This window comes from Elephantulus edwardii, unplaced genomic scaffold (assembly GCF_000299155.1).
Source record: "Elephantulus edwardii isolate Elephantulus edwardi_28Jun2011 unplaced genomic scaffold, EleEdw1.0 scaffold00111, whole genome shotgun sequence".
Taxonomy (NCBI): Eukaryota; Metazoa; Chordata; class Mammalia; order Macroscelidea; family Macroscelididae; genus Elephantulus; species Elephantulus edwardii.
The window spans coordinates 11,189,863-11,210,145 of NW_006399861.1; the positions used below are offsets into that span (position 1 = coordinate 11,189,863).

Here is a 20,283-nt window from a genome sequence, read left to right on the forward strand (position 1 = left end):
GGAGGGACAGCGCAGGAGGGCAAGGCCCTCTATGAGGTAGATTGATTCAATGACTGGGTTAATTGGGCTAGGAGTGTCAGAGACAGTGTTATTGGCACAGGATAGAGCAGAGTTTAGGGCAAAGTTGCAAGCGACTCGATGGCACATAACAACAACAACAACAACAACAACATTTATGGATAGGAAGACTCAATATTGTGGAAATGACAATCCTACCAAAAGCAATTTACATGTTCAATGTAATCCCAATACAGATAGCAAATTCATTTTTAAGGAGATCGAAAAGGAAATTGTCAAGTTTATTTGGAGAGGGGAAAGTCCCTGAATAAGCAAAGTACTTTTGAAAAACAAAAATGAGGTTGGAGGCATAGTACTCCCTGACCTCAAAACCTACTACACGGCAGTAGTAACCAAAACAGCATGGCACTGGTATAACGTCAGACACACAGACCAACGGAACATAACTGAGAACCCAGAAATGGAACCATCTATCTGCAGTTAACTGATATGAATTCAACAGGGAAATAAAACCTATCAAATGGGGAAATGACAATCTCTTCAATAAATGGTGCTGACAAAACAGGACTGCTACCTGTAGAAAGCTGAAACAGGATCCATATCTCACTCCACACACAAAAATCTACTCAAGGTGGATCAGCGAACTCAGAATAAAGCCCCAAACCATAGAGCTCATAAGAGACAAAATGGGACCAAGCTTAGAAGGCCTAATCTACTCTATAAAAGGACTGCCAAATACAGCCATAAATATATAATATGAAGAGGATAAAATGGATGAATGGGACCTTCTAAAGATGAAATCTCTGTACTCAACAAAAATTTTTTCCAACAGGGTGAAAAGGAAACTTACTAAGAATAAACATTTGGCAATACCATCTCAGGCAAATATCATAAAGTTTACAGAATCCTACAGGGCTTCCAGAAGAAAAAGACTGGCAATCCAGTTACAAAATGAGCAAAAGAAATGGAAAGATTTTTCACAGAGGAGGACATTCGGATGGCCAACAGACAAATGAAGAAATGCTCCAAATCATTGGCAATAATAGAGATGTAAATCAAAACCACAATGAGATACCATCTCACTTCAGTAGCAATAGGATAGTGGAACAGGACTATCCTTGAGAAAATGGGAATCTCAGAACACTTGATTATGCTTATGCTGCATAGTACAGCCCCTGAAAACTCGTTTAGCCTACTCAAAATGTGAATTGTTAGCAAAGTTTAAGGTTGTTAGGAAAGAACCACCAGGCCTGCCTATATTAGCAGAATTCCAGGCTACTTAGTAAAGTGTGTTCCTAGGCCTGATAACTTGGGGCCTGCCTCTTGAGCTGAAATGTCTTAGGGGAAGATACTTTGCTAGAAAAGAAAGATAATTTTATTCAGCACATAATGCAAGGAGGAAAACAAAATGGGGATGGAGGAAAGTATGTGATTCAGAGCTAACCTAGCAGTATTCAGTTAAAGTTCTTCCTTCCCATTCAGGGCTACTGAAAAGTCCATCTTTGATACAAGGTCAGAAGGTCTTATCTATTATGTTACTATAAAGGGAGTGAATCTCAGCTATGGATTGCGAAAGAAAGAGGCCAACATCAACAAAGGCTTCAGCTTGATAAAGAAGACTCAATTTTCCTTCTAAACTATGAGGCCAAAGACTTCAATATGATTTTTCTTTCAATTTTCTCTAGGTTAAGAGGCCTTCCTTTTAAAACATTAAAGAAATTATAATTTCAACCTAACACAGTCTCCTATTGCTATTTTTCCCATTGCATCATTTATTCTTTAGGAGAAATTTCTAGAAGCAGAATTTCAAAGAAGTATGCACACCATGTAGTCTTTCCAAACACATTGCCAAACTGCTCTCCACAAATGATAAAACTATTTCTCAAAGATGCTAGTCCTGAGAATCATGCCTCTTCTTTAGTTCTGACAAGTTGACAGATGACAAATATAATGTTATTTTTATTTGCAGCACTTTTTATCATTTTAATTTTATCTGTTTTATGGCTATGAGTTCATTTATAAACTATATACAAACTATATACTTGTGTATATACACAATACTATATATATACAAAGTTGTCTATGAGGAAGTGCAACTAGGATATTCCTTAGAAGCAATGGTGGTAAAATTTTGTCTCACATTCCTTGGGCAAGATGTCAGGGTCAGTCAGTCCTTGGAAAAGGATATCATGCTAGGAAAGGTGGAAAGCCAGAGAAAGAGAGGATGACCCTTGAAAAGATTGATCCAGTGATTGTAATAATGGACATAGCAGAGATTGTGAGGATGGTGTGGAATAGGGTACAGTTCAGATCTGTTTTTCATAGTGTTACCTAAAAACAGTAGTATGTGATTTGTCAATTCCCCCCCCCCCAGCATTCTGTGGTTTTGAGGGTTTATTGCTTAAAATGGCTTGCCTGGTCATTGACTGACTGCCATGCGGATTCCCACTCATCCGCATGGCAGTCAGTCAATGACTAGGGAAGCCATTTTAAGCAATAAACCCACAAAACCACAGAAAGCTAGGAAAACAAAAATCCAGGCCTTGAACACTAGTGAGCAAAGATCTGGTGAGTTGTGGGAGGATGTCAAATCATCCAGGAAGAGTGCAAACAATCATTGCAAAGACAGAAGAGAAAAAAAAAAAAAAGACCAAAATGGATGTCAGAAGAAATTCTGAAGATTGCACTGGAGCGCAGAGAAGCCAAAGCACAAGGAAGAATTCAAGATACTAAAGAGCTGAACAGAAGATTCTAAAGGGCAGCCTGGGATGACAAAGCAAAATATTACAACGAAATGTGCAAGGAGCTGGAGTCAGAAAATCATAAGGGCCGAACTCGCTCAGCATTTCTTAAGCTCAATGAACTGAAGAACAAATTTAAACTGCAAGTTGCTATAATCAAGGATGCTTTAGGCAGACTATTAAATGATCCAGGAAGTATTAAAAGAAGATGGAAAGAATATACTGAGTCACTGTATCAAAAGGAACTGGCAGACACAGACTAATTTAATCAAATCACTTATGAGCAAGAGCCTATGGTGATGAAGGAAGACGTTCAAGCTGCTTCGAAGGAAATAGCAATAAATAAAATAAAATAAATAAAATTGGGAAAGGTGTACACCAGGGATGTGTCCTATCTCCATACCTTTTCAACCTGTATGCAGAACAGTTTATCTGAGAGGCTGGGCTCTATGAGGCAAAGCGTGGCGTCAGGATTGGTGGAAGATCTATCAACAATCTGCGTTATGCAGATGACACAACCCTGCTTTCTGAAACTGAGGAGGACCTGAAACGCTTGCTGCAGAGGGCCAAGGACTGCAGCCTTCAGTATGGATTGAAGCTCAATGTCAAGAAGACAAAGATTCTCATCACTGGACCAATTGGCAGTATCAGGATGGATGGTAAGAGATTGAGATTGTTAACAACTTTAGTCTGCTTGGCTCCACGGTCAACACTCTTGGCACCAGTAGCCAGGAAATAAAAAAATGTATTACGATGGGAAAGTCTGCTGTTAGGGACCTCTCCAGGGTACTGAAGAGCAATGGTGTCACTCTGGAGACTAAGGTGTATCTGATACAGGCTATAGTCTTTGCAATCACTTGTTATGCATCAGAGAATTGGTCAATGACTAAGGAGGACAGAAGGAGAATTGATGCCTTTGAGCTGTGGTGCTGGAAAGAGTATTGAATGAACTGCTAGGAAAACAGAATCATCCTGCAAAGGGTTAAACATGGTGGCTCCTTGGGGGCAAGGATTCTGAGGCTCTAACATATTTTGGACATGTTGTGAGGAGAGACCGGTCCTTGGAGAAGGATATCATGCTTGGGAGGGTGGAGGGACAGCGCAGGAGGGGAAGGCCCTCTATGAGGTGGATTGATTCAGTGACTGGGGTAATCAGGATGGGTGTGTCAGAGGCAGTAAGATTGGCACAGGATAGAGCAGGGTTTATGGCTGTTGTACATAGGGTCGCTATGAGTTGCAACAGACTTGATGGCACACAACAACAACCAACAGAAAGGAGAACCTCACCATCAGCAAAGGAGCAAAAGAATGCAGCACATCCTTTAGGCCAGAGATTTTTGTGCAGCCATACTCTTCAGGGCTTATGGGAAGCAGCAGCTGCAGCAGGAAAATGGAGACTTGATGTCAGATGAAGTGACCTTTAGACTGTTACCCTAAGTAACCAGAATTAGAAGCCTTTGCCCAAGTTTGAGGAGGAGATCCTTAATTGGCAGAGCTCTGAAATACTGGCCTAAAGACACAAGGCTCAAGGCTGAGGCACCTGTAAGCACATTTCAGAAGCTGTCCTGAGTGGCTGTATTTTGCTAATAACCTGAATTATAGTCTTTAACTCCCCTAAGATGGTTATGTGTTATATGTGAGCTATTGCAATGGGTTTTGGACCTAGGAGAGTAGCAAGATTAGTGTTAGGGTGAGTAGAAAGAGGTGCAGGAGCATAGGGAACATGTATGACCTCATGAGAATCAGTTCTGTGTTGTTGATGGGGACAGTTCCCCACTGTAGAGTTGGTAAAGGTCAGATATGCCTATCCTCATGGGGCTCTTGCTCTTTATAAGATTTTTTTTTATTAGGCTACACTTTGTTGATGTAATCATTGTTGATCTGTCTGGCTTCAACTCATGGTGACCTTATGTAAGCAGAACAAAATAGCCCTGTCCTACACCATTTTCACAGCCATTAACATTTGAATCCACTCACTGTTGCAGTCACTGTGTCAATTCATCTCATGGAGGGTTTCTTTCATGACCTTTGGAGACATGGGAGATCCTCCATGGAAGGCATTGACACAATAATAGCTGCAACAATGAGTTTGCTAAGGATAAAGTTAAGAGGTTAGAGATGAGGACTGTCCAGAACAATAAAAGAGCAGAGGACAATGGTAAGAACCAGCCTGACACTAACCAAGAGACCTTTAGGCTGAAAGTTGAAATATTACATCAGAATTTTTATTATTGTCTGCTGCTGAGTCAGAACCAACACATAGCTGGCCTCCAGGGTGTTTTCACAGGCATTTAATGACACTGTCCATCCTTCTATCATACAGCAGCTGGTGGATTCAAACTATATACCTCTGGGATTGCAGCACAGTTTCTTACCACTAGGCCACCACAGATCCCATTACATTAGAATTGTTGTAGTTGTTGCTGGTTCCCGTTGAGTCGAGAACAACTCATAGTGATCCTGAACAAAAGACCTGAAGTTTTTCTATAACTATTGTCACTTCTCAAAGTTCATAGAGTTTCTAGAGGCATGTTGTTTAGGAAGTGGATGCCACTCCTGCTTCCAAATAGAAGCAGAAAATGGCTGATAATCAACCTTGTAACTTAGAGATCTCTCCAAGGTAGCACTTCTCAGAAAAATAGGAAAAGTGCCCTGAAGGGACCTTTTTCTGCATTATAATACTAAAAATCACTCCTACAGGAGCCATCACACAGATCATCATGTTGTGATCCAGCAGGATGGAGGTCAAAACATTCCATACTCCCAGCCCATGTCCTTCATGGGCCAGATGAATATCCAGCACCTATGTCAGCATAGCACTAGCCTAAAACTCCACAGGGTCCTGTCCACTTCCAGAGGGGGACTCAGCTGTGTCTCAAACATGCCATGCTTAATAAACTCAAATCCCTGACTTGTCCTCACTCTTTTTGCTAAGCTCTGCATCACCATGCACTGCCTCTCACCTCCCAGATGCCCTCCTGGCTCCTTCAGCTGGCAATGTCAGACCAGGGAAGCCAGTGCAGCACCTGCTCCCTCTCATGATCTCTCTCTCCTGTTCTCCCCACCTCCTTCTGGAAGATCTCCTCCGTCAGAAAGGAGACCAGGCTTTGCCCTGGGTGAGAGACAACAGATTCAAACAGATCATTGATTGTGAAGATGGTGCAGACTGGGCAATATTTTGTTCTAACAGTCAAGTCTTTGGTCACTAACAATGTTTTCAGTCACCACTTTGCAGTTCCCGGTTACTCTTGTTATTGATGTGTACTGCTGAGTTGAACCGCCCCATAGGTGACCCTCCAGTGGGTTTTCAGGGGAAGTAAATTGCATCGCTTCAGAGGTGACTGTGGGGCAGCTGATGAATTGGAATCATGTGCTTTTGTGTTGGCTGTGCAACTCCTTATCATCCACTATGCCACTAAAAATATAAGATGATTAATATTCTAACAACAAATGTCAACAACGGTCTAGAACTTTTTACTGTGTTTTCACTTTCTGAAATCTCATTTTGCAGAGACATTCAAACCCCAAAACCCATTGAAGTAGTGCAACAAAGACTCACTGAGACCATAGACGACAGAACAGAAAAGCTCAAAGGAATCCGAAAGCCGCGCATTTTTACAGACGCTAAGGGCCACAGCTTTTATCTGCAAATAAACCCGTTGGTCCTTTGCTTAGAAGCTCAGACCACTATGACACCTGGGCAAAGGTCAAAAAGACCTTGTTTAAGTACAAATAGCTATAGGTGGAGCAATGAAAACTGTATATATAATACAAAGACTACTAGGCATCTTTTAGGACTTCACAATCTACCACTGCCCACATTTTACAAGAGGTAAATGAGGCACAGAGAGGGGCCAGCAACTTGTCAAAGGCCTCAGAGCAAGTAAGAACTAGGAAACTTTGTTACTTAATCATAAAAGCTTTTCTTGCAGAAATCAAGCCTGAGTCATCAGGAGGGCTGCGATCTGGTGGGCCCTGCAAGTTTGGCTCCTCTTGCGCCTTCTGGAGCAGACGTCCAGGCGTCCTCCGGCCAGAACTCGGGCGGGCGGCTGCCCCGCCCGGAGTGGCCCGCGCGGCTGGCCTGAGGGACGGGCGGAGGCCCCTCCCCGGCGCGGAGTCGCCGGCGGAGGAAGCGGAGGAGGCGGGAGCCACGACCTCGCCGCGCTCATGGCGTCGCCGGGGTGAGTTCTGCTTGGCGCGCGCGCGGGACCGAAGCTGCTGCGTTCACCGCCGAGGTTCGAGGGTGGGTGAGAAGGTGGCTCTGGGCTCGGCACCCACCAGGCCCGTCAGGGCCCAGAGTCTGGCTCGGCCGGAGGGGCGCTCGCCTCTCCCGGGCCTGGCGGTCTTTGGTCCTCCTGCTGGAGGCCCGGCCTTACCGACCTTGGGGCGGACGTGGTGGGCTCCTGCGGGCCTGAGAGTGTGGGGGTAGGAGGCCGAGCTGGCCAGGGCGCGCGGACGCCAGTGGTGGACGACAGCGAGGCAGAGGCCGGGCAGAGCCGCGCGACCAGCCTTATGGGGTAGCAAAGCGTGCTCAGGGCCCTGGGGGTGGGGTGACCCAGACACTGGGAGGGATGTGGACAGGTGCGGGTGCTGGGCATTGGCCGGGTGCGAACAGTTATGTAGCGCTGGACAGGTACAGGGTACTGGACATTGTGAAGGATGCGGACAGGTGCGGGTGCCAGAGTGCTGGTCAGTGGAGGTGCTGGACAGGCACTGAATGAGGGACACTGGGTGGGGTGCAGAACAGATGCGTGCTTTCCTGGACAGCAAAGTGTGCTGAGGGGAGACCATTGCACAAGTTGAGCCCAGGGTGCCAAATTCAGAGGCCCTAAGGTTTCTAGTATCATTAGTTTTAAAACTTGCTCATATAGAGGACAGAAGCATCTATGTCTTTGAGATGCCATGCTAGAGAAGAGTACTGAATATCTCATGTACTTGCCAAGAGATCAGATCTGTCTCGGAGGAAGTGCAACCAGAGTACTTCTTAGAAGCAAGGATGATGAAACTTGGTCTCATATACTTTGGGCAGTTTTCAGAAGGGGCCAGTTCTTGGGGGGAAAAAATCATCATGCTTGGAAAGGTCATTGAAAGAGAAGACTTAACTTGAATAGACTCTGACTGTAACATGGGCTCAGGTGTATCAGACATGGTGAGAAAGGTGCAGAGTAGGGCCAGGTTCAGATATGTTGCTTTGAGTCCTAGGCAAGGCAATGGCATTGAACAACAACAATATATGGTGCTTATGCTTGAGTTTCACTGTTGTCAGGTTGTGTCCTAAAGGTCAGAAATTGTGTGGCTAAGAGTAGATGAACCCTTTCCTGCTGAGGTGACCCCAAGGGTTACTAGTCTCTTTGATCACACTCTTGGGCCTCGGGCCTTTCCTGACTTCTTCTAACATTGCCTCCTTACTTCTTTATGGTACTAATAATAATTGCTTTCTTTTAGGAAATGGTATGGCACACATAGTTGGCTTTGGTGGTAAGAACCTACACTGGATGGGCAGTCTCCTTCCAGGTGATTTACTGCCTGGAAAAACCCGCTGGAGGGTCAGCGATGGGTTGGTTCTGGCTTGACAGCACAAAACAACAACAATCCTCACTTGACCGATTAACTCACCAATGCATTATTATTACTTTTTGGGGTTATAACTGTAGTTTTGTGCCATCCAGAACCAACTCGTAGCTGAACCTGCAGCAGATTTTCAGAGGCAGTAATTTGCACTGGAGGAGGCTGCCCATCCTATTCTCTCGGAGTAGCTGGCGGATTTGAATGGTGTGCCTTTGGGAATGCAGTGCAGTTTCTTACCATTAGACCACTAGTCCACTAGTCCAATATAATTTGGGCATTATATTTAATCTAACATCTTCATTTTACAAAGGAGGGCAATTAGTCCCCTAAATCACCGTCTCTGGGGAAGTTTTTAATTTGGTTGATGCCCACTATTCAGATGGTTTGGATCCTACTAACTATAATATTAAGGCTGAACTTCATAGTTCTCAAAGGGCTTCTACACATAGTATCATCAAGCCTGTGAAGTAAAAATTCTAGATACTATCAAGCCTATTTTTTATAGGTGATTTGGTTAGTGAAATGGGCTGTAATGAGCAAGCTGGCATTTGAAACAGACCTCGAGACTCCTCAAATCTCTAGGCAGTTTCCATATGCCTGCTGTCTTTATAGTCTCAGAAGATAGTAGTTGCTCCTTGGCTGGAGTCCTTGCTTGGTTTTCTTTCAGTTGCTAAGATCACATTATAATATGTGCCTGACCAGCTCCTCCTCTCCCTGCTCTGTCAGTGGTGGGGTTTCCTTGGTTTCATGTCAGTCAGACACTTTTAATTTAGAGTACATAATTAATGGAGGAGCTTCTGGTATTTTTTTATTCCCTGATTTGTTTGCAGCATTGTGAAGTTCTTGTTACCAAGATCTGTAGCCTTCATCTGAAGAGACTCTTAGCTCTGTTGTTACAACCATCCAGCTGTGTACTCAGTACTTTGACCCCATCAATAGAATAAATAGGCCCATCCCAGGGAAGGCTAGGCCAATTTACTCAAGGGGTCAATGTATCCTTCTTTCCTGCCTTATCTGTCGGGAGACTGTGAGGTCAGCAGCCAAGGTGTTGGTGCCTGTGACAGGCCACTGAGATGCTTTTCTTAAGAATCATGATGCTTTGTGGCTAGTCCAGGCCACATAGACATAGACACCAAGCATAATCCTTTATAGACATGAGTCAAAGATGGATTTAATGCTGGACTGATACCTCATTCTAGGAATCAAGTAGAGGCTAAATGATGTTTCTGTAGTAGAGACATCAGTGCAAGTTTAATATTTAGCATTTCCACTACTTGTCGGCATCCCCCTGAATCTCTCATTTTCTGAGGGGTTTCCCATTGCAAAGCTAGAGTCACAAAACATTTAGGATACTTTATTTAATTTGGAAGGGAGAATTATGCACTTAGGTGGGGAACATCCTTGTCTCTGGATGTTACTAAAGGTCCAGTCCAGCTAGGAAGACTGTGCTTCTGGGATCTAGTTGCCTATTTTGGTCAGTTAGACAGCTAACCTTAAACCCACTAGAGTAGGTCTGTTAGAAATAAATTCCAAGAAATGTTGTTATGTCCCATCAAGTTGCTTGCAACTCATAGAGACACTATGTGCAAGAGCTCTAAACGGCGTTCTATACTGTGCCAACCTAGCCGTCTCAAACACACTCATTCCCACCACTCTAGTCACAGAATCGATCTATCTCATCGAAGGTCTTCCTCTCCTTCGCTGACCCTCCACTCTGCCAAACATGATGTTCCTCTCCAAGGACCTCCTTGCAACATGCCCAAAGTATGTCAGACGAAGCTTCAGAATCCTTGACTCCAAGGAACATTCTGGCTTCACTTCTCCAGGACAAACCTGTTGTTTTCCTGGCAGTACATGGTATATTCAGCACTCTTCTCCAGCACCACAGCTCAAAGGTATCAATTCTCTTTCTGTAATCCCTAGTCACTGTCCAATTCTCTGATGCATAGCACGTAACTGCAAAGACTATAGCTTGGATCAGGTGCACCTTAGTATCCAGCCTGACGTTGTTGCTCTTCAGTACTCTTGAGAGGTCTCTCACAGCTGAAATAGATAGGGCTAAAAGGGTAGCTTTGGTAGCCCAGTGGCAAGAAGCTATGCTGCAGTTCCAAAGGCATTTGAGGCCACTAGCTGCTCCAGAGAAAGATGGACATTCTTCTCCTGTCTGATTAACTGCCTCTGAAAATCCACTGGAGGGTCAGCTCTGGTTGGTTCTAATTTTATGGTACACAACAACATCCATGCAGAAGTCCACAATTGGTGTTCTATCCTATGTAACATTGTCCATGAGAGAGTTGGTAAGAAAATATTTTTTTGAGAACCTTCCTAATTGTGCTAAAGGGGATGGCAAAACTAAAATTATACTTCTAGAAAGTTAAAATAACTATTCATTATAGAGCTGATAAATATGTGAAATTAACTTTGGCAGATTTGAAGAAAGAAGTAGACAGCCATCCATGCAGGAGGAAATGAAAGGAATAGAAATGCCATTTGATCTAGTATTCCCACTACTAACTATAAATTCCCTCAAAAGAAAAGCTATGGCACAATAGTTTAACATACACTCATGTTTATTGCAGCCTGTTAGGTTTTATTTTTTTTTTTAAATTGATACTACCAAATTATCCTCTTATGTTAATTGTTTATAGTAGCAAATTGTTGGAAACAACCCAAATGTTCTATTTGTGGATGAAAATAAAAGTGTATTCACACAGTGAATATACATCACTGAAAAAGATCACAAATTCATTAAATACTGTTAGTAATTGGCAGCATCAGGATTCATGGTGAAGAGATTGAGATTGTTCACAGCTTTAGTTTGCTTGGCTCCACAGTCAACACTCTTGGCACCAGTAGCCAGGAAATTAAAAGGCGTATGGCCATGGGAAAATCTGCTGTTAGGGACCTCTCCAAAGTACTGAAAAACAATGGTGTCTCTCTGGAGACTAAGGTGCATCTGATACAGGCCATGGTCTTTGCAATCACTTGTTATGCATCAGAGAGTTGGACAATGACCAAGGAGGATAGAAGGAGAATTGATGCCTTTGAGCTGTGGTGCTGGAGAAGAGTATTGAGAGTACCATGGACTGCTAGGAAAACAAACAGATTCATCCTGGAAAGGGTTAACCGGGTGGCTCCTTGGAGGCAAGGATTCTGAGGCTCTGTCTAACATACTTTGGACATGATGTAAGGAGAGACCAGTCCTTGGAGAAGGATGTCATGCTTGGGAGTGTGGAGGGACAGCACAGGAGGGGAAGGTCCTCTATGAGGTGGATTGACTGGGGTAATCGGGATGGGAGTGTCAGAGACAGTGCTCTTGGCACAGGACAGAGCAGAGTTTAGGGCTGTTGTACATAGGGTCGCTATGAGTCGCAAGCGACTAGACAGCACGTAACAACAACAATAGCAGCAGCAACAACAACAACAACAAAAGATGAATCTTGGAAAAAATTCTGCTGAATGACCAAAGGTCACCAAAGGACATTTATGATATATGACCACTATTATAAAAAGCAAGGAAAAGGTTTGCATACAAAATAAACTTTAGGTTAACATCAATGGGAAGAGAGGAGAAGGGAGTAAATAAGTAAATGAAAGTATTTATAAAAATAGAAGAGTCATAGGGAAGAAATAGGAAGAGTAGTTTACATTGCGAGTATTGTAATTAAAGCAGCTTACATATGAATGGTCATCTTGCTTTGTAAACTTCCACTCAAATAAAATTAAACAAATTTGCAATTCTGGAGACTCTATTGGGTAGTTCTTCTCTGTCCTTTAGGGTTGCCTTGAAAATCAGTGGCAGTGGGTTTTGGCAGAGTGCCTGGAGTCAAGCTGGCCTTTCATATATTACTTTTTCCTCCCCTCTCAGCTATCTAGGAAATTTTTACATACCCCAGCCTCACCAGAATCAAGTCCAAAATAATCCTAGAGACCTCAGACCAGTTACATGAGGGAGGAAGAAGGAAAACAAAGGAATGTACTAAGCTATCCAGTTAAAAAATGTGGACAACACTGAAAAAGTGAAGAAAAAAAATTTTATATATATATATTTGGAAGCAGGAGTGGCATCCACTTCCTAAATAACATACCTCTGGAAACTCTATGAAGTTTGATAAATGTCGATAGTTGTAGAGGGGCTTCAAAGACCTTTTGTTCATAGGGTTGCTATGAGTCATATAAGTGCTCTGGTGGTATAGTGGATAGGGACCTCTGTTGCCAACCCAAAAGCAGATCAGATCCACTGGCTGCTTCACAGGACAAAGATTTCTCTTGTGCAATTTACAGTCTCTGAAAACCCACTGGAGCCCTAGCTATGATCTGGCTTCGTCTTGACAGCAGTGAGTGTGAGTGGCAGATGCCTGGCTAGTTGAATAAGTCTGTATAAGCTTTGTATTTATTGTTATGTGCTGTTGAATCAGAACTAATAGCTGACCTTCCATCAGGTTTTCAGACACTATAAATTGTACAAGAAAAGATTGCCCGTCTTTCTCCCACACGACAGCTGGTGGTTTCAAACTACATGCCTTTTGCTCAGCAGTGCAACTTCTTTCCACTAAGTCACTAGAGTTCCCTTTTGACAAAACTGTAAAAAGATTAGTAATTCCCAGGAAATCAGCAAGCAGGGTGGGAGGAATAAAGAGATGGACCGACATCGGGGTGGGGGGGGGTGGGGAGACTGAGAAAGATGGGATAAATTATGTATACTGCATTGAAAAAGATGAGAGAGACAAGTGTTTACAAGGGATATATGATTAGGTATTATTGTTATGACAGGAGTTCAGAACAAAGGCAGCATATTGGAGTGGACTTGGGGGAAGGGATTGTATAACAATGAAAGAATTTTTCTTTTACTTACTAAAGAGAAGAGTGAACTGGGGTGGAGGGTTGGGCAGGGAGAAAAGTGCAACAATGAATGAATGGAAATACAGAGTCTCTGTAAATTTTCATTAAAATTTATAGTAATAATTAGAAAAAAAAAAGATGGCGCATACAGCGTTTTGGGGGCAGCTTAAACGATTCTGTGTGAGATTGTGATGGTGAGCACAGAACCTGCATTTGTCAGAACTTCTAGGACTGTACATTATAAAATCATGACCCTTAATGTAAACTATGGATTTGAGTCTCACTGTCATCCAAGTAGAAATGGCTGTTTATGAGGCTGTAAAATCTCACAGGAAATTGCCCATCTTTTTCCTGAGAAAAATTCTGGTGGATTTGAACTTCCAGAAAAATACAGCTTTTGAGCTAGCACAATTTTCTGTAGACTTAAGAACTATCCACCAGAGAGGACTCCCTAAACTATAGATTTTGGTTAATAATTATCTATCAGTATTGGTACATCAATTGGACAAGAAGTAAGGGAGGCTGTAGGAGGGAGATGATATGTGAAGACTCTGTATTATCCTGTAAAACTAAAACTGCACTTAAAAAAGGTCCATTAAAAAGGAATAGTAGGAAAAATGCATGTTTCTAGAATAAATTAAAAAACATGGGCTTCTTTGTCAAAGAGCCTGTCAGTTTTTTTAAAATTGATGCCACCAAATTATCCTCTTATGTTAATTGTGCCACTTTACCCTTCAGTACTAGACTTTAAGGGTTCCCATCTCTTCTCAACACATGATAGGTAACACAGACTGTAAATGTTATGCCTGTTTGATGAGTGAAAAATTAGATTTCATCTTGTTCTGTGTTTTCTTATTTACTGATGGGATTGAACATCTTTTGATGTGTATCAGCATTTGAATGTCTTCTTTTTACAGTTTTCTCAGGGTTGACTTTTCTTATTGATTTGTAGAGGTTCCTTATTTGATTGTTGGTTGCTTTTGTAGTTTTGTTTTTTTATCTTTTGTTTTCAAATTTTCTGGAATTATATGCAATAAATGGTAGAAATTCCCCCACTTTCTACCATGCCATGCTTCATTTGTTGGTATTTCCATTATTTCTCCACAAAAGCTGCTTTTGTAATAGTTTTAAGTCCTCCTGGAGAGAAGCTGAGCCAATCTCCCTGTCTCTGACACACCTACCTTCATTATCCTAGTTACTGTGTTAATCCATCTCATCTGGAGTCTTCTTTCTTGCACATCCTTCCAAGCACAATATCCTTCTCTAAAGACTGGTTCTTTATGGCAACATGCCCAAAGTATGTGAGACAGAGCTTCAAAATCCTTGCCTTCAAGGAGCAGCTTGGTTTCATCCTCTTCAGAACATACCTGTTTGTTCTCTTGGCAGTCCATGGTATGTTTGGTACTCTTCTCCAGCACCACAACTCAAAAGCATTGCTCTTTCTTCTGTCATCTTTGTTCATTGCCCAGCTCTCTGATGCATAGCAAATAATTATGAAGACTATGGCCTGGATAAGGTGCACCTTAGTGTCTAGACTGACATCGGTGCTTTTCAGCACTTTGGAAAGGTCTCTGACAGCAGATTTTCCTAATACAGTTTATCTTTTGATTTCTTGACTGCTGGTGCCAAAAGGGTTGATAAAAGTATTGAAACAAAATATGGAAAGAACTGGATAGACAACCAAAAGGGAAGAACACATTCAGCATTTCTTGAGTTGAAAGAACTGAAGTACAAATTTAAGCCTCGAGTTGCAATACTTAAGGTTTCTGTGGACAAAATCTTGAATGCCCCAGGGAGCATCAAAAGAAAATGGAAGGAATATATAGGATTACTGTGCCAAAAATAATTTGTTGGCACTGAACATTTAAGGAAGTAGCATATGATCAGAGACCAATAGTACTGAAGGTACTGGTCCAGCACTGCACTGAAGGCACTGGCAAACTATAAGACCCCAGGAAATGATGGAGTATCAGTTGAGGTGTTTCAGAAAACAGATGTAAACTTGAACATGCTTACCAAACTCTGTCAACAAATATGGAAGACATCTCCTTGGCTAAATGAAAGAGATCTATATTTGTTCCCATTCAACCCCCCCCAAGAAAAATGAAAGAAAGAAAAAACACTCAAATGATGCAACAGAATGTGAAACTATCGAATAATCTTAATATCACATTCAACTAAAATCTTGCTAAAGATTATTTAAATTTTTTAAATAAATTTTATTTTACTATTTTGTGTATGTGTACCATCAAATCGGATCTGGCTGGTACAGGAGGAGATAGCCCTTCCTTTTCCAATAGAGCATATGGTGGATTTGAACTGCATACCTCTGGGATTGCAGTGCATCTTCTTTCCACTAGGCCACCAGAGCTCCCTAAGATTATTAAAAAATAGCTGGCAACAGTACTTCATACATCAACAGTTAACTGCCAGAAATTCAAACTGCTTTAATAGAGTTTGTGGCACCAGGGATATTGTTGGCTGAAAGCAAAGAGTGCCAGAAAGATATTTACCTGTGTTTTATTTACTATGAAAAGGCATTTGATGTGTGGATTGTAACCAATTATGAATGACAAGATGAAGAATGGAAATCTCAGACCACTTAAGCATGTGAAACCTGTACATAGACTTAGAAGCTGTTGTCTGGATAGAACATGTTTTAAAATCAGGAAAGGCATGCAGTAAGGCTGTATCCTTTCTTCGTACCTATTCAATCTGTATGCAGAGCAAATAATTCCAGAAGCTGGACTACATGAAGAAGAATGTGGCATTAGGGTCTGAGGAAGACTCATCAACAACCTTAGCTATGCAGATGATAACCTTGCTTACAGAAAGTGAAGAAGACTTAAAGAAAGTGCACACACAGTGTCATCCAGTGCTCTTTAGAGAGCTCCTTAAGATTATTAAAAAATAGCTGGCACTTCTCATTTACTCTGGTGTATTTTCAGGAGGTACCAATTTTTGGAGAGAAACATCATACTGGGAAAGGTCAATGAAAGAGGGAAAGATGCAATGAAATGAACTGAAATAGTGACTACCACAATGGGCTTGAGCATTATGAAATCATGAGGATAATGCCAGATACAGCGGGGTATTTTTATAGTGTAGCTGTGAATTTTAGTTGACCCTGTGGCCATATGACAATGACAACAACTTCAGTGATCCAAAGTATGGGCAGCCTGGGTATAAAGAGATAGAGGCTTTGTTGTTGTTGTTAGGTGCCATCCAGTCGACTATGACTCATAGCAACCACATGAACAACAGATCTGAACATTGCCCTGTCCTGTGCCTTTCTCACCATCTCTGATATGCCCATTGTTACAGTCATTGAGTCAATCCCTCTTGTTGACTGTCCTCTTTCTCTGACCTTCCATCTTTCTCTGACCTTCACTTTTCCCAGCATGATGCTTTTTTTAGGGACTGTTCCCTCCTAATAACATGTCCAAAATATTTGAGCTCACCATGCTTGCCTCTAAGGAGCACCGTGGTTGCACTTCTTTCAAGATAGATTTGTTTGTCCTTTTAACAGTCCATAAGATATTCAGGACTCTCCTCCAACACCACAATTCAACATAATCAGTCCTTCTTCTGTCATCCTTATTCCTTGTCCAACTTTGAGATACATGTGAAGCAATTGAAAAAACTTTGCTTGGATCAGGTACACCTTAGTCTTCAAATGGATAAAATTGCTCTTTAGCACTGTAGAGAGGTCTTCAACAGCAGGTTTCCCCAATACAACACATCTTTTGATTTCTTTACTGCTTCTACCATGGGTATTAATTATGGATTCAAGTAAAATGACATTGTTGACAACTTCAGTCTTCTCTCAATCTCATGACATTGCCTCTTGGCCCAGTGTTGATTATTTTTGTTTTCTGGATGTTGTAGCCTTGTAGTCAAATACTAAGATATAATCAAAGGCTGTCATAGTCTTTGATCTTCTGCAGCAAGTATTTTAAGTCTTTTTCACTTTCTGCAAGCAATGTTATCTCATCTATACAACAAAGGTTGCTGATGAATTTTCCTTCAATCCTTATTGCACCTTCTTTGTTTAGTTTAGCTTCTTGATTATTTGCTCAGCATACAGATTGAATAGATATGGAGAAAGGATACAACCCTACTGTACACCTTTCCTGAGTTTAAACTGTGCAGTGTTGTTCTCTTCAGACAACATGTTGGTCTATGTACAGGGGTTGCACTGCCAACTTGACGGCACGTGATTCAAAGCTACAAGTTGCTCCACTGGAGAAGGATGGACAGTCTTCTCCTATATGATCGATACCAGCCTCTGAAAACCTGCTAGAGACTTCTGATTTGAAGACACATAACAAGAACAACATAGGTTTCACATGAACACACTTAGGTGTCTGGGATTCCCATTCTTTTCACTGTTAGTCATAATTTGTTATGACTTTGCATAGCAAGAACACATCTTTGGTATCCTCTGCTTTCAGCCAAGATCTATCTAATACCTGCGTATCTCTTCTTCCACGGCTTCTTCCAAATCCAGTTTGACTATCTGGCATTTCTCTCTGTACTATTCCAGCCATTTTTAAATAATCTTCAGCAAGATTTTAGTTGCATGTGAGATTGATGATATTGTTTGGTAATTTTCACATTCCACAGGATCACCTTTTTTGGGAACATAAACAATTATGGATCTCTTTCAATCAGTTGGCCAGGTAGCTGTCTTCTCTATTTCTTGGCATAGATTAGTGAGTACAGCCAGGCCTACATTTGTTTGTTTAAACATGTGATTCAGTATTTATGCCATCAATCCTTGGGCCTTCTTTTTTGCCACTGCTTTCTGTGCAGTTTGAAGGGAGATGTAAATAAAAATTACAGTGAGATATTCTCATATCATCTGGGCAACAATTGGAGTGTCCAAAACAACAGGAAACAACTGCTGGTGAGGGTGTGTGAGAGAATAGAACTCTTAAGCACTGTTGGTGGTAATGTAAAATGGTATAACCTCTTTAGAAATAAGTTTAGCACTTCCCTAGAAAGTGGTTAAAACAGAAACCATTTGGTCCAGCAATGCCACCACTAGATATGAATCCTTAAGAAATAAGAGCTGGGAATAAACTAACATATGCACTACCATGTTTATTTCAGCATTATTGAAATTTTCTAACAGTTAAACAACCCAAATGGCCACCATGGAGGTATGGGTAAAGAAACTGTGGTACATCCACACAACATGGCATTATGTATCACTAAAAAAACTCTCAAGAATTTGTGCAATACTATACAATACTAATGAATCTAGAAAAAAATTATGCCGTGCAACGTTTTAAAAAACCCCACAAAACCAAAACAAAACCCCAGCAATTCATTGTTGAGTCAGAACCAACTCATAGTAGACTCTCCAGCTAATTTGATAAAAAAGACTCTAAATCTCATGAAAGGGGTTTACCAGGTTTCTCCAGAGTGCCTTCTGGTGGATTTGCACCACCAGAAAGGTACCACCTTTGGGGAGCGGAGCAATGCCCTGTGGACCAGACTGTTATTATGTGCCGTCAAGTCACCTGCAACTCATAGCGACCCTAAGTACAACAGCCCTAAACCCTGCTCTATCCTGTGCCAATATTATTGTCTCTGACACACCTACCCCTGTAACCCCAGTCACTGAATCAATCCATTTCATTGAGGGTCTTCCTCTCTTGCACTGTCCCTACACCCTCCCAAAAGTGACATCCCTCCCCAAGGACTGGTCCCGCCTTACAATGTGGACTACACTACCAGTCACAAAAAAGACAATTATGATATCAGACCAGCTGCTCTGAGGAATTCCTCCCCCCTTTTATTAGGATTACCCTTTTTGCAATAGTTTTCTAGTAAGTGGTGAGAAGAGCAGCTGTCTTAGGCATTTTCCTGCCCTGAGTGTACTGTTTGTGCTGACCAGCAGCCAACCTGACAGGAGGTGAGCAGTCACTTGTTTTGCCGATATGACAGAAAATGAGACTTGCTTTTAATTCTCATATGATAATCATCACTCCAGTCTAGGTAGAGTATAACTGTCGAATTCTTCCATGCAGCAGGATGATAATTTCCCATGTTAAGTCAGGCCGTCCCTCTGCCTTAACAAGGTAGAAGTCCCAGTCCACCTGGTAGAGTGACATACAGCAGATATCAATAGATAGACCTTCTTTCAAGGACCTGTAATGTAATTTGTATCGTGTTTGGAGGGGCACTTAGGGTCTAGTATGCCATACTTGATTAAAGGCCCCAGTGAAAGCCAAATTGATCAACCCCAAATCAGTAGGCAACACCTGCATCAGGAAAGCTTTGTTTCTTACTGGATGTGTTCCCTAATGTGTGCATTTAGGATTGTGGGCATTGGTATGAGGACACAAGATAATTTTGTGTGTTGTTTCTTTTGTTGTTAAGTGCCATTGAGTCAAGTTTGACTCATAACAATCCTGTGAGCAACAGATGTGAACCCTCATCTATCCTGTGCCATCCTCATCATCACTGATATACTCAGTTCCATTGCTGTAGTCACTGTATCAATCCATCTCATTGGCAGTCTTCTCTTTTGATGATTCTCCACCTTTTCCACCATGATGTCCTTTTCCAAGTAATAGCCTCTCCTAACAGCATGGCCCCGACATGGTCAGAGTATGTGGGATGAAGCTTTAACATCCTTGCCTCCAAGGAGCATTCTGGCTGCACCGCCTCCAAGACATACATGTTTTGGTTTTTGGCAGTCCATACATACTCAGCACTCTTCAGCACCACCACAACTCAAAGGTATTACTCTCTCTTCGGTCATCCTTATTCATTTACAGCTTTTTTTTCTTTTTTTATTATTATTAAATTTTGTTAGTTTTAATGAACATTTACAGAGATTTTGGGTTTTCATTCATTCATTGTTGCACTGTTTTCTCCACCCTCCTCCCCAGTTCGTTCTTCTCCCCCCGCCCCCGAATGTCTGCTTTAATTGTCCAGTTGCCACAGTGCTTGTCAAAGCCAGTTCTGATTAATCTCCTTTGTCAGTCTGTCCCTATCACTCCTCCTTGAGAGAGACTTCACCCTGATTCATAAGGAAAAGGGGATGGCGTATTCTCTTAGCTACTTCCTGCTGAAAAGGGATGCTGTGGGTTTCAGGGTG

General features: G+C 41.9%; 1 protein-coding gene and 1 pseudogene across 1 annotated transcript in view; one reads left to right on the top strand and one right to left on the bottom strand.

The window, feature by feature from the left end:
• LOC102847346 overlaps window positions 1–6,928 on the bottom strand; it is a 21,060-nt pseudogene extending 14,132 nt beyond the window's left edge.
• The window catches only part of URGCP (upregulator of cell proliferation), a 77,866-nt gene continuing 64,509 nt past the window's right edge, over window positions 6,927–20,283 (top strand). The window contains exons 1-2 of the mRNA XM_006892175.1: window positions 6,927–6,940; window positions 7,124–7,276. Coding sequence (XP_006892237.1) covers window positions 6,927–6,940; window positions 7,124–7,276 — 167 coding nt within the window. The remainder of the gene's footprint in view (window positions 6,941–7,123; window positions 7,277–20,283) is intronic.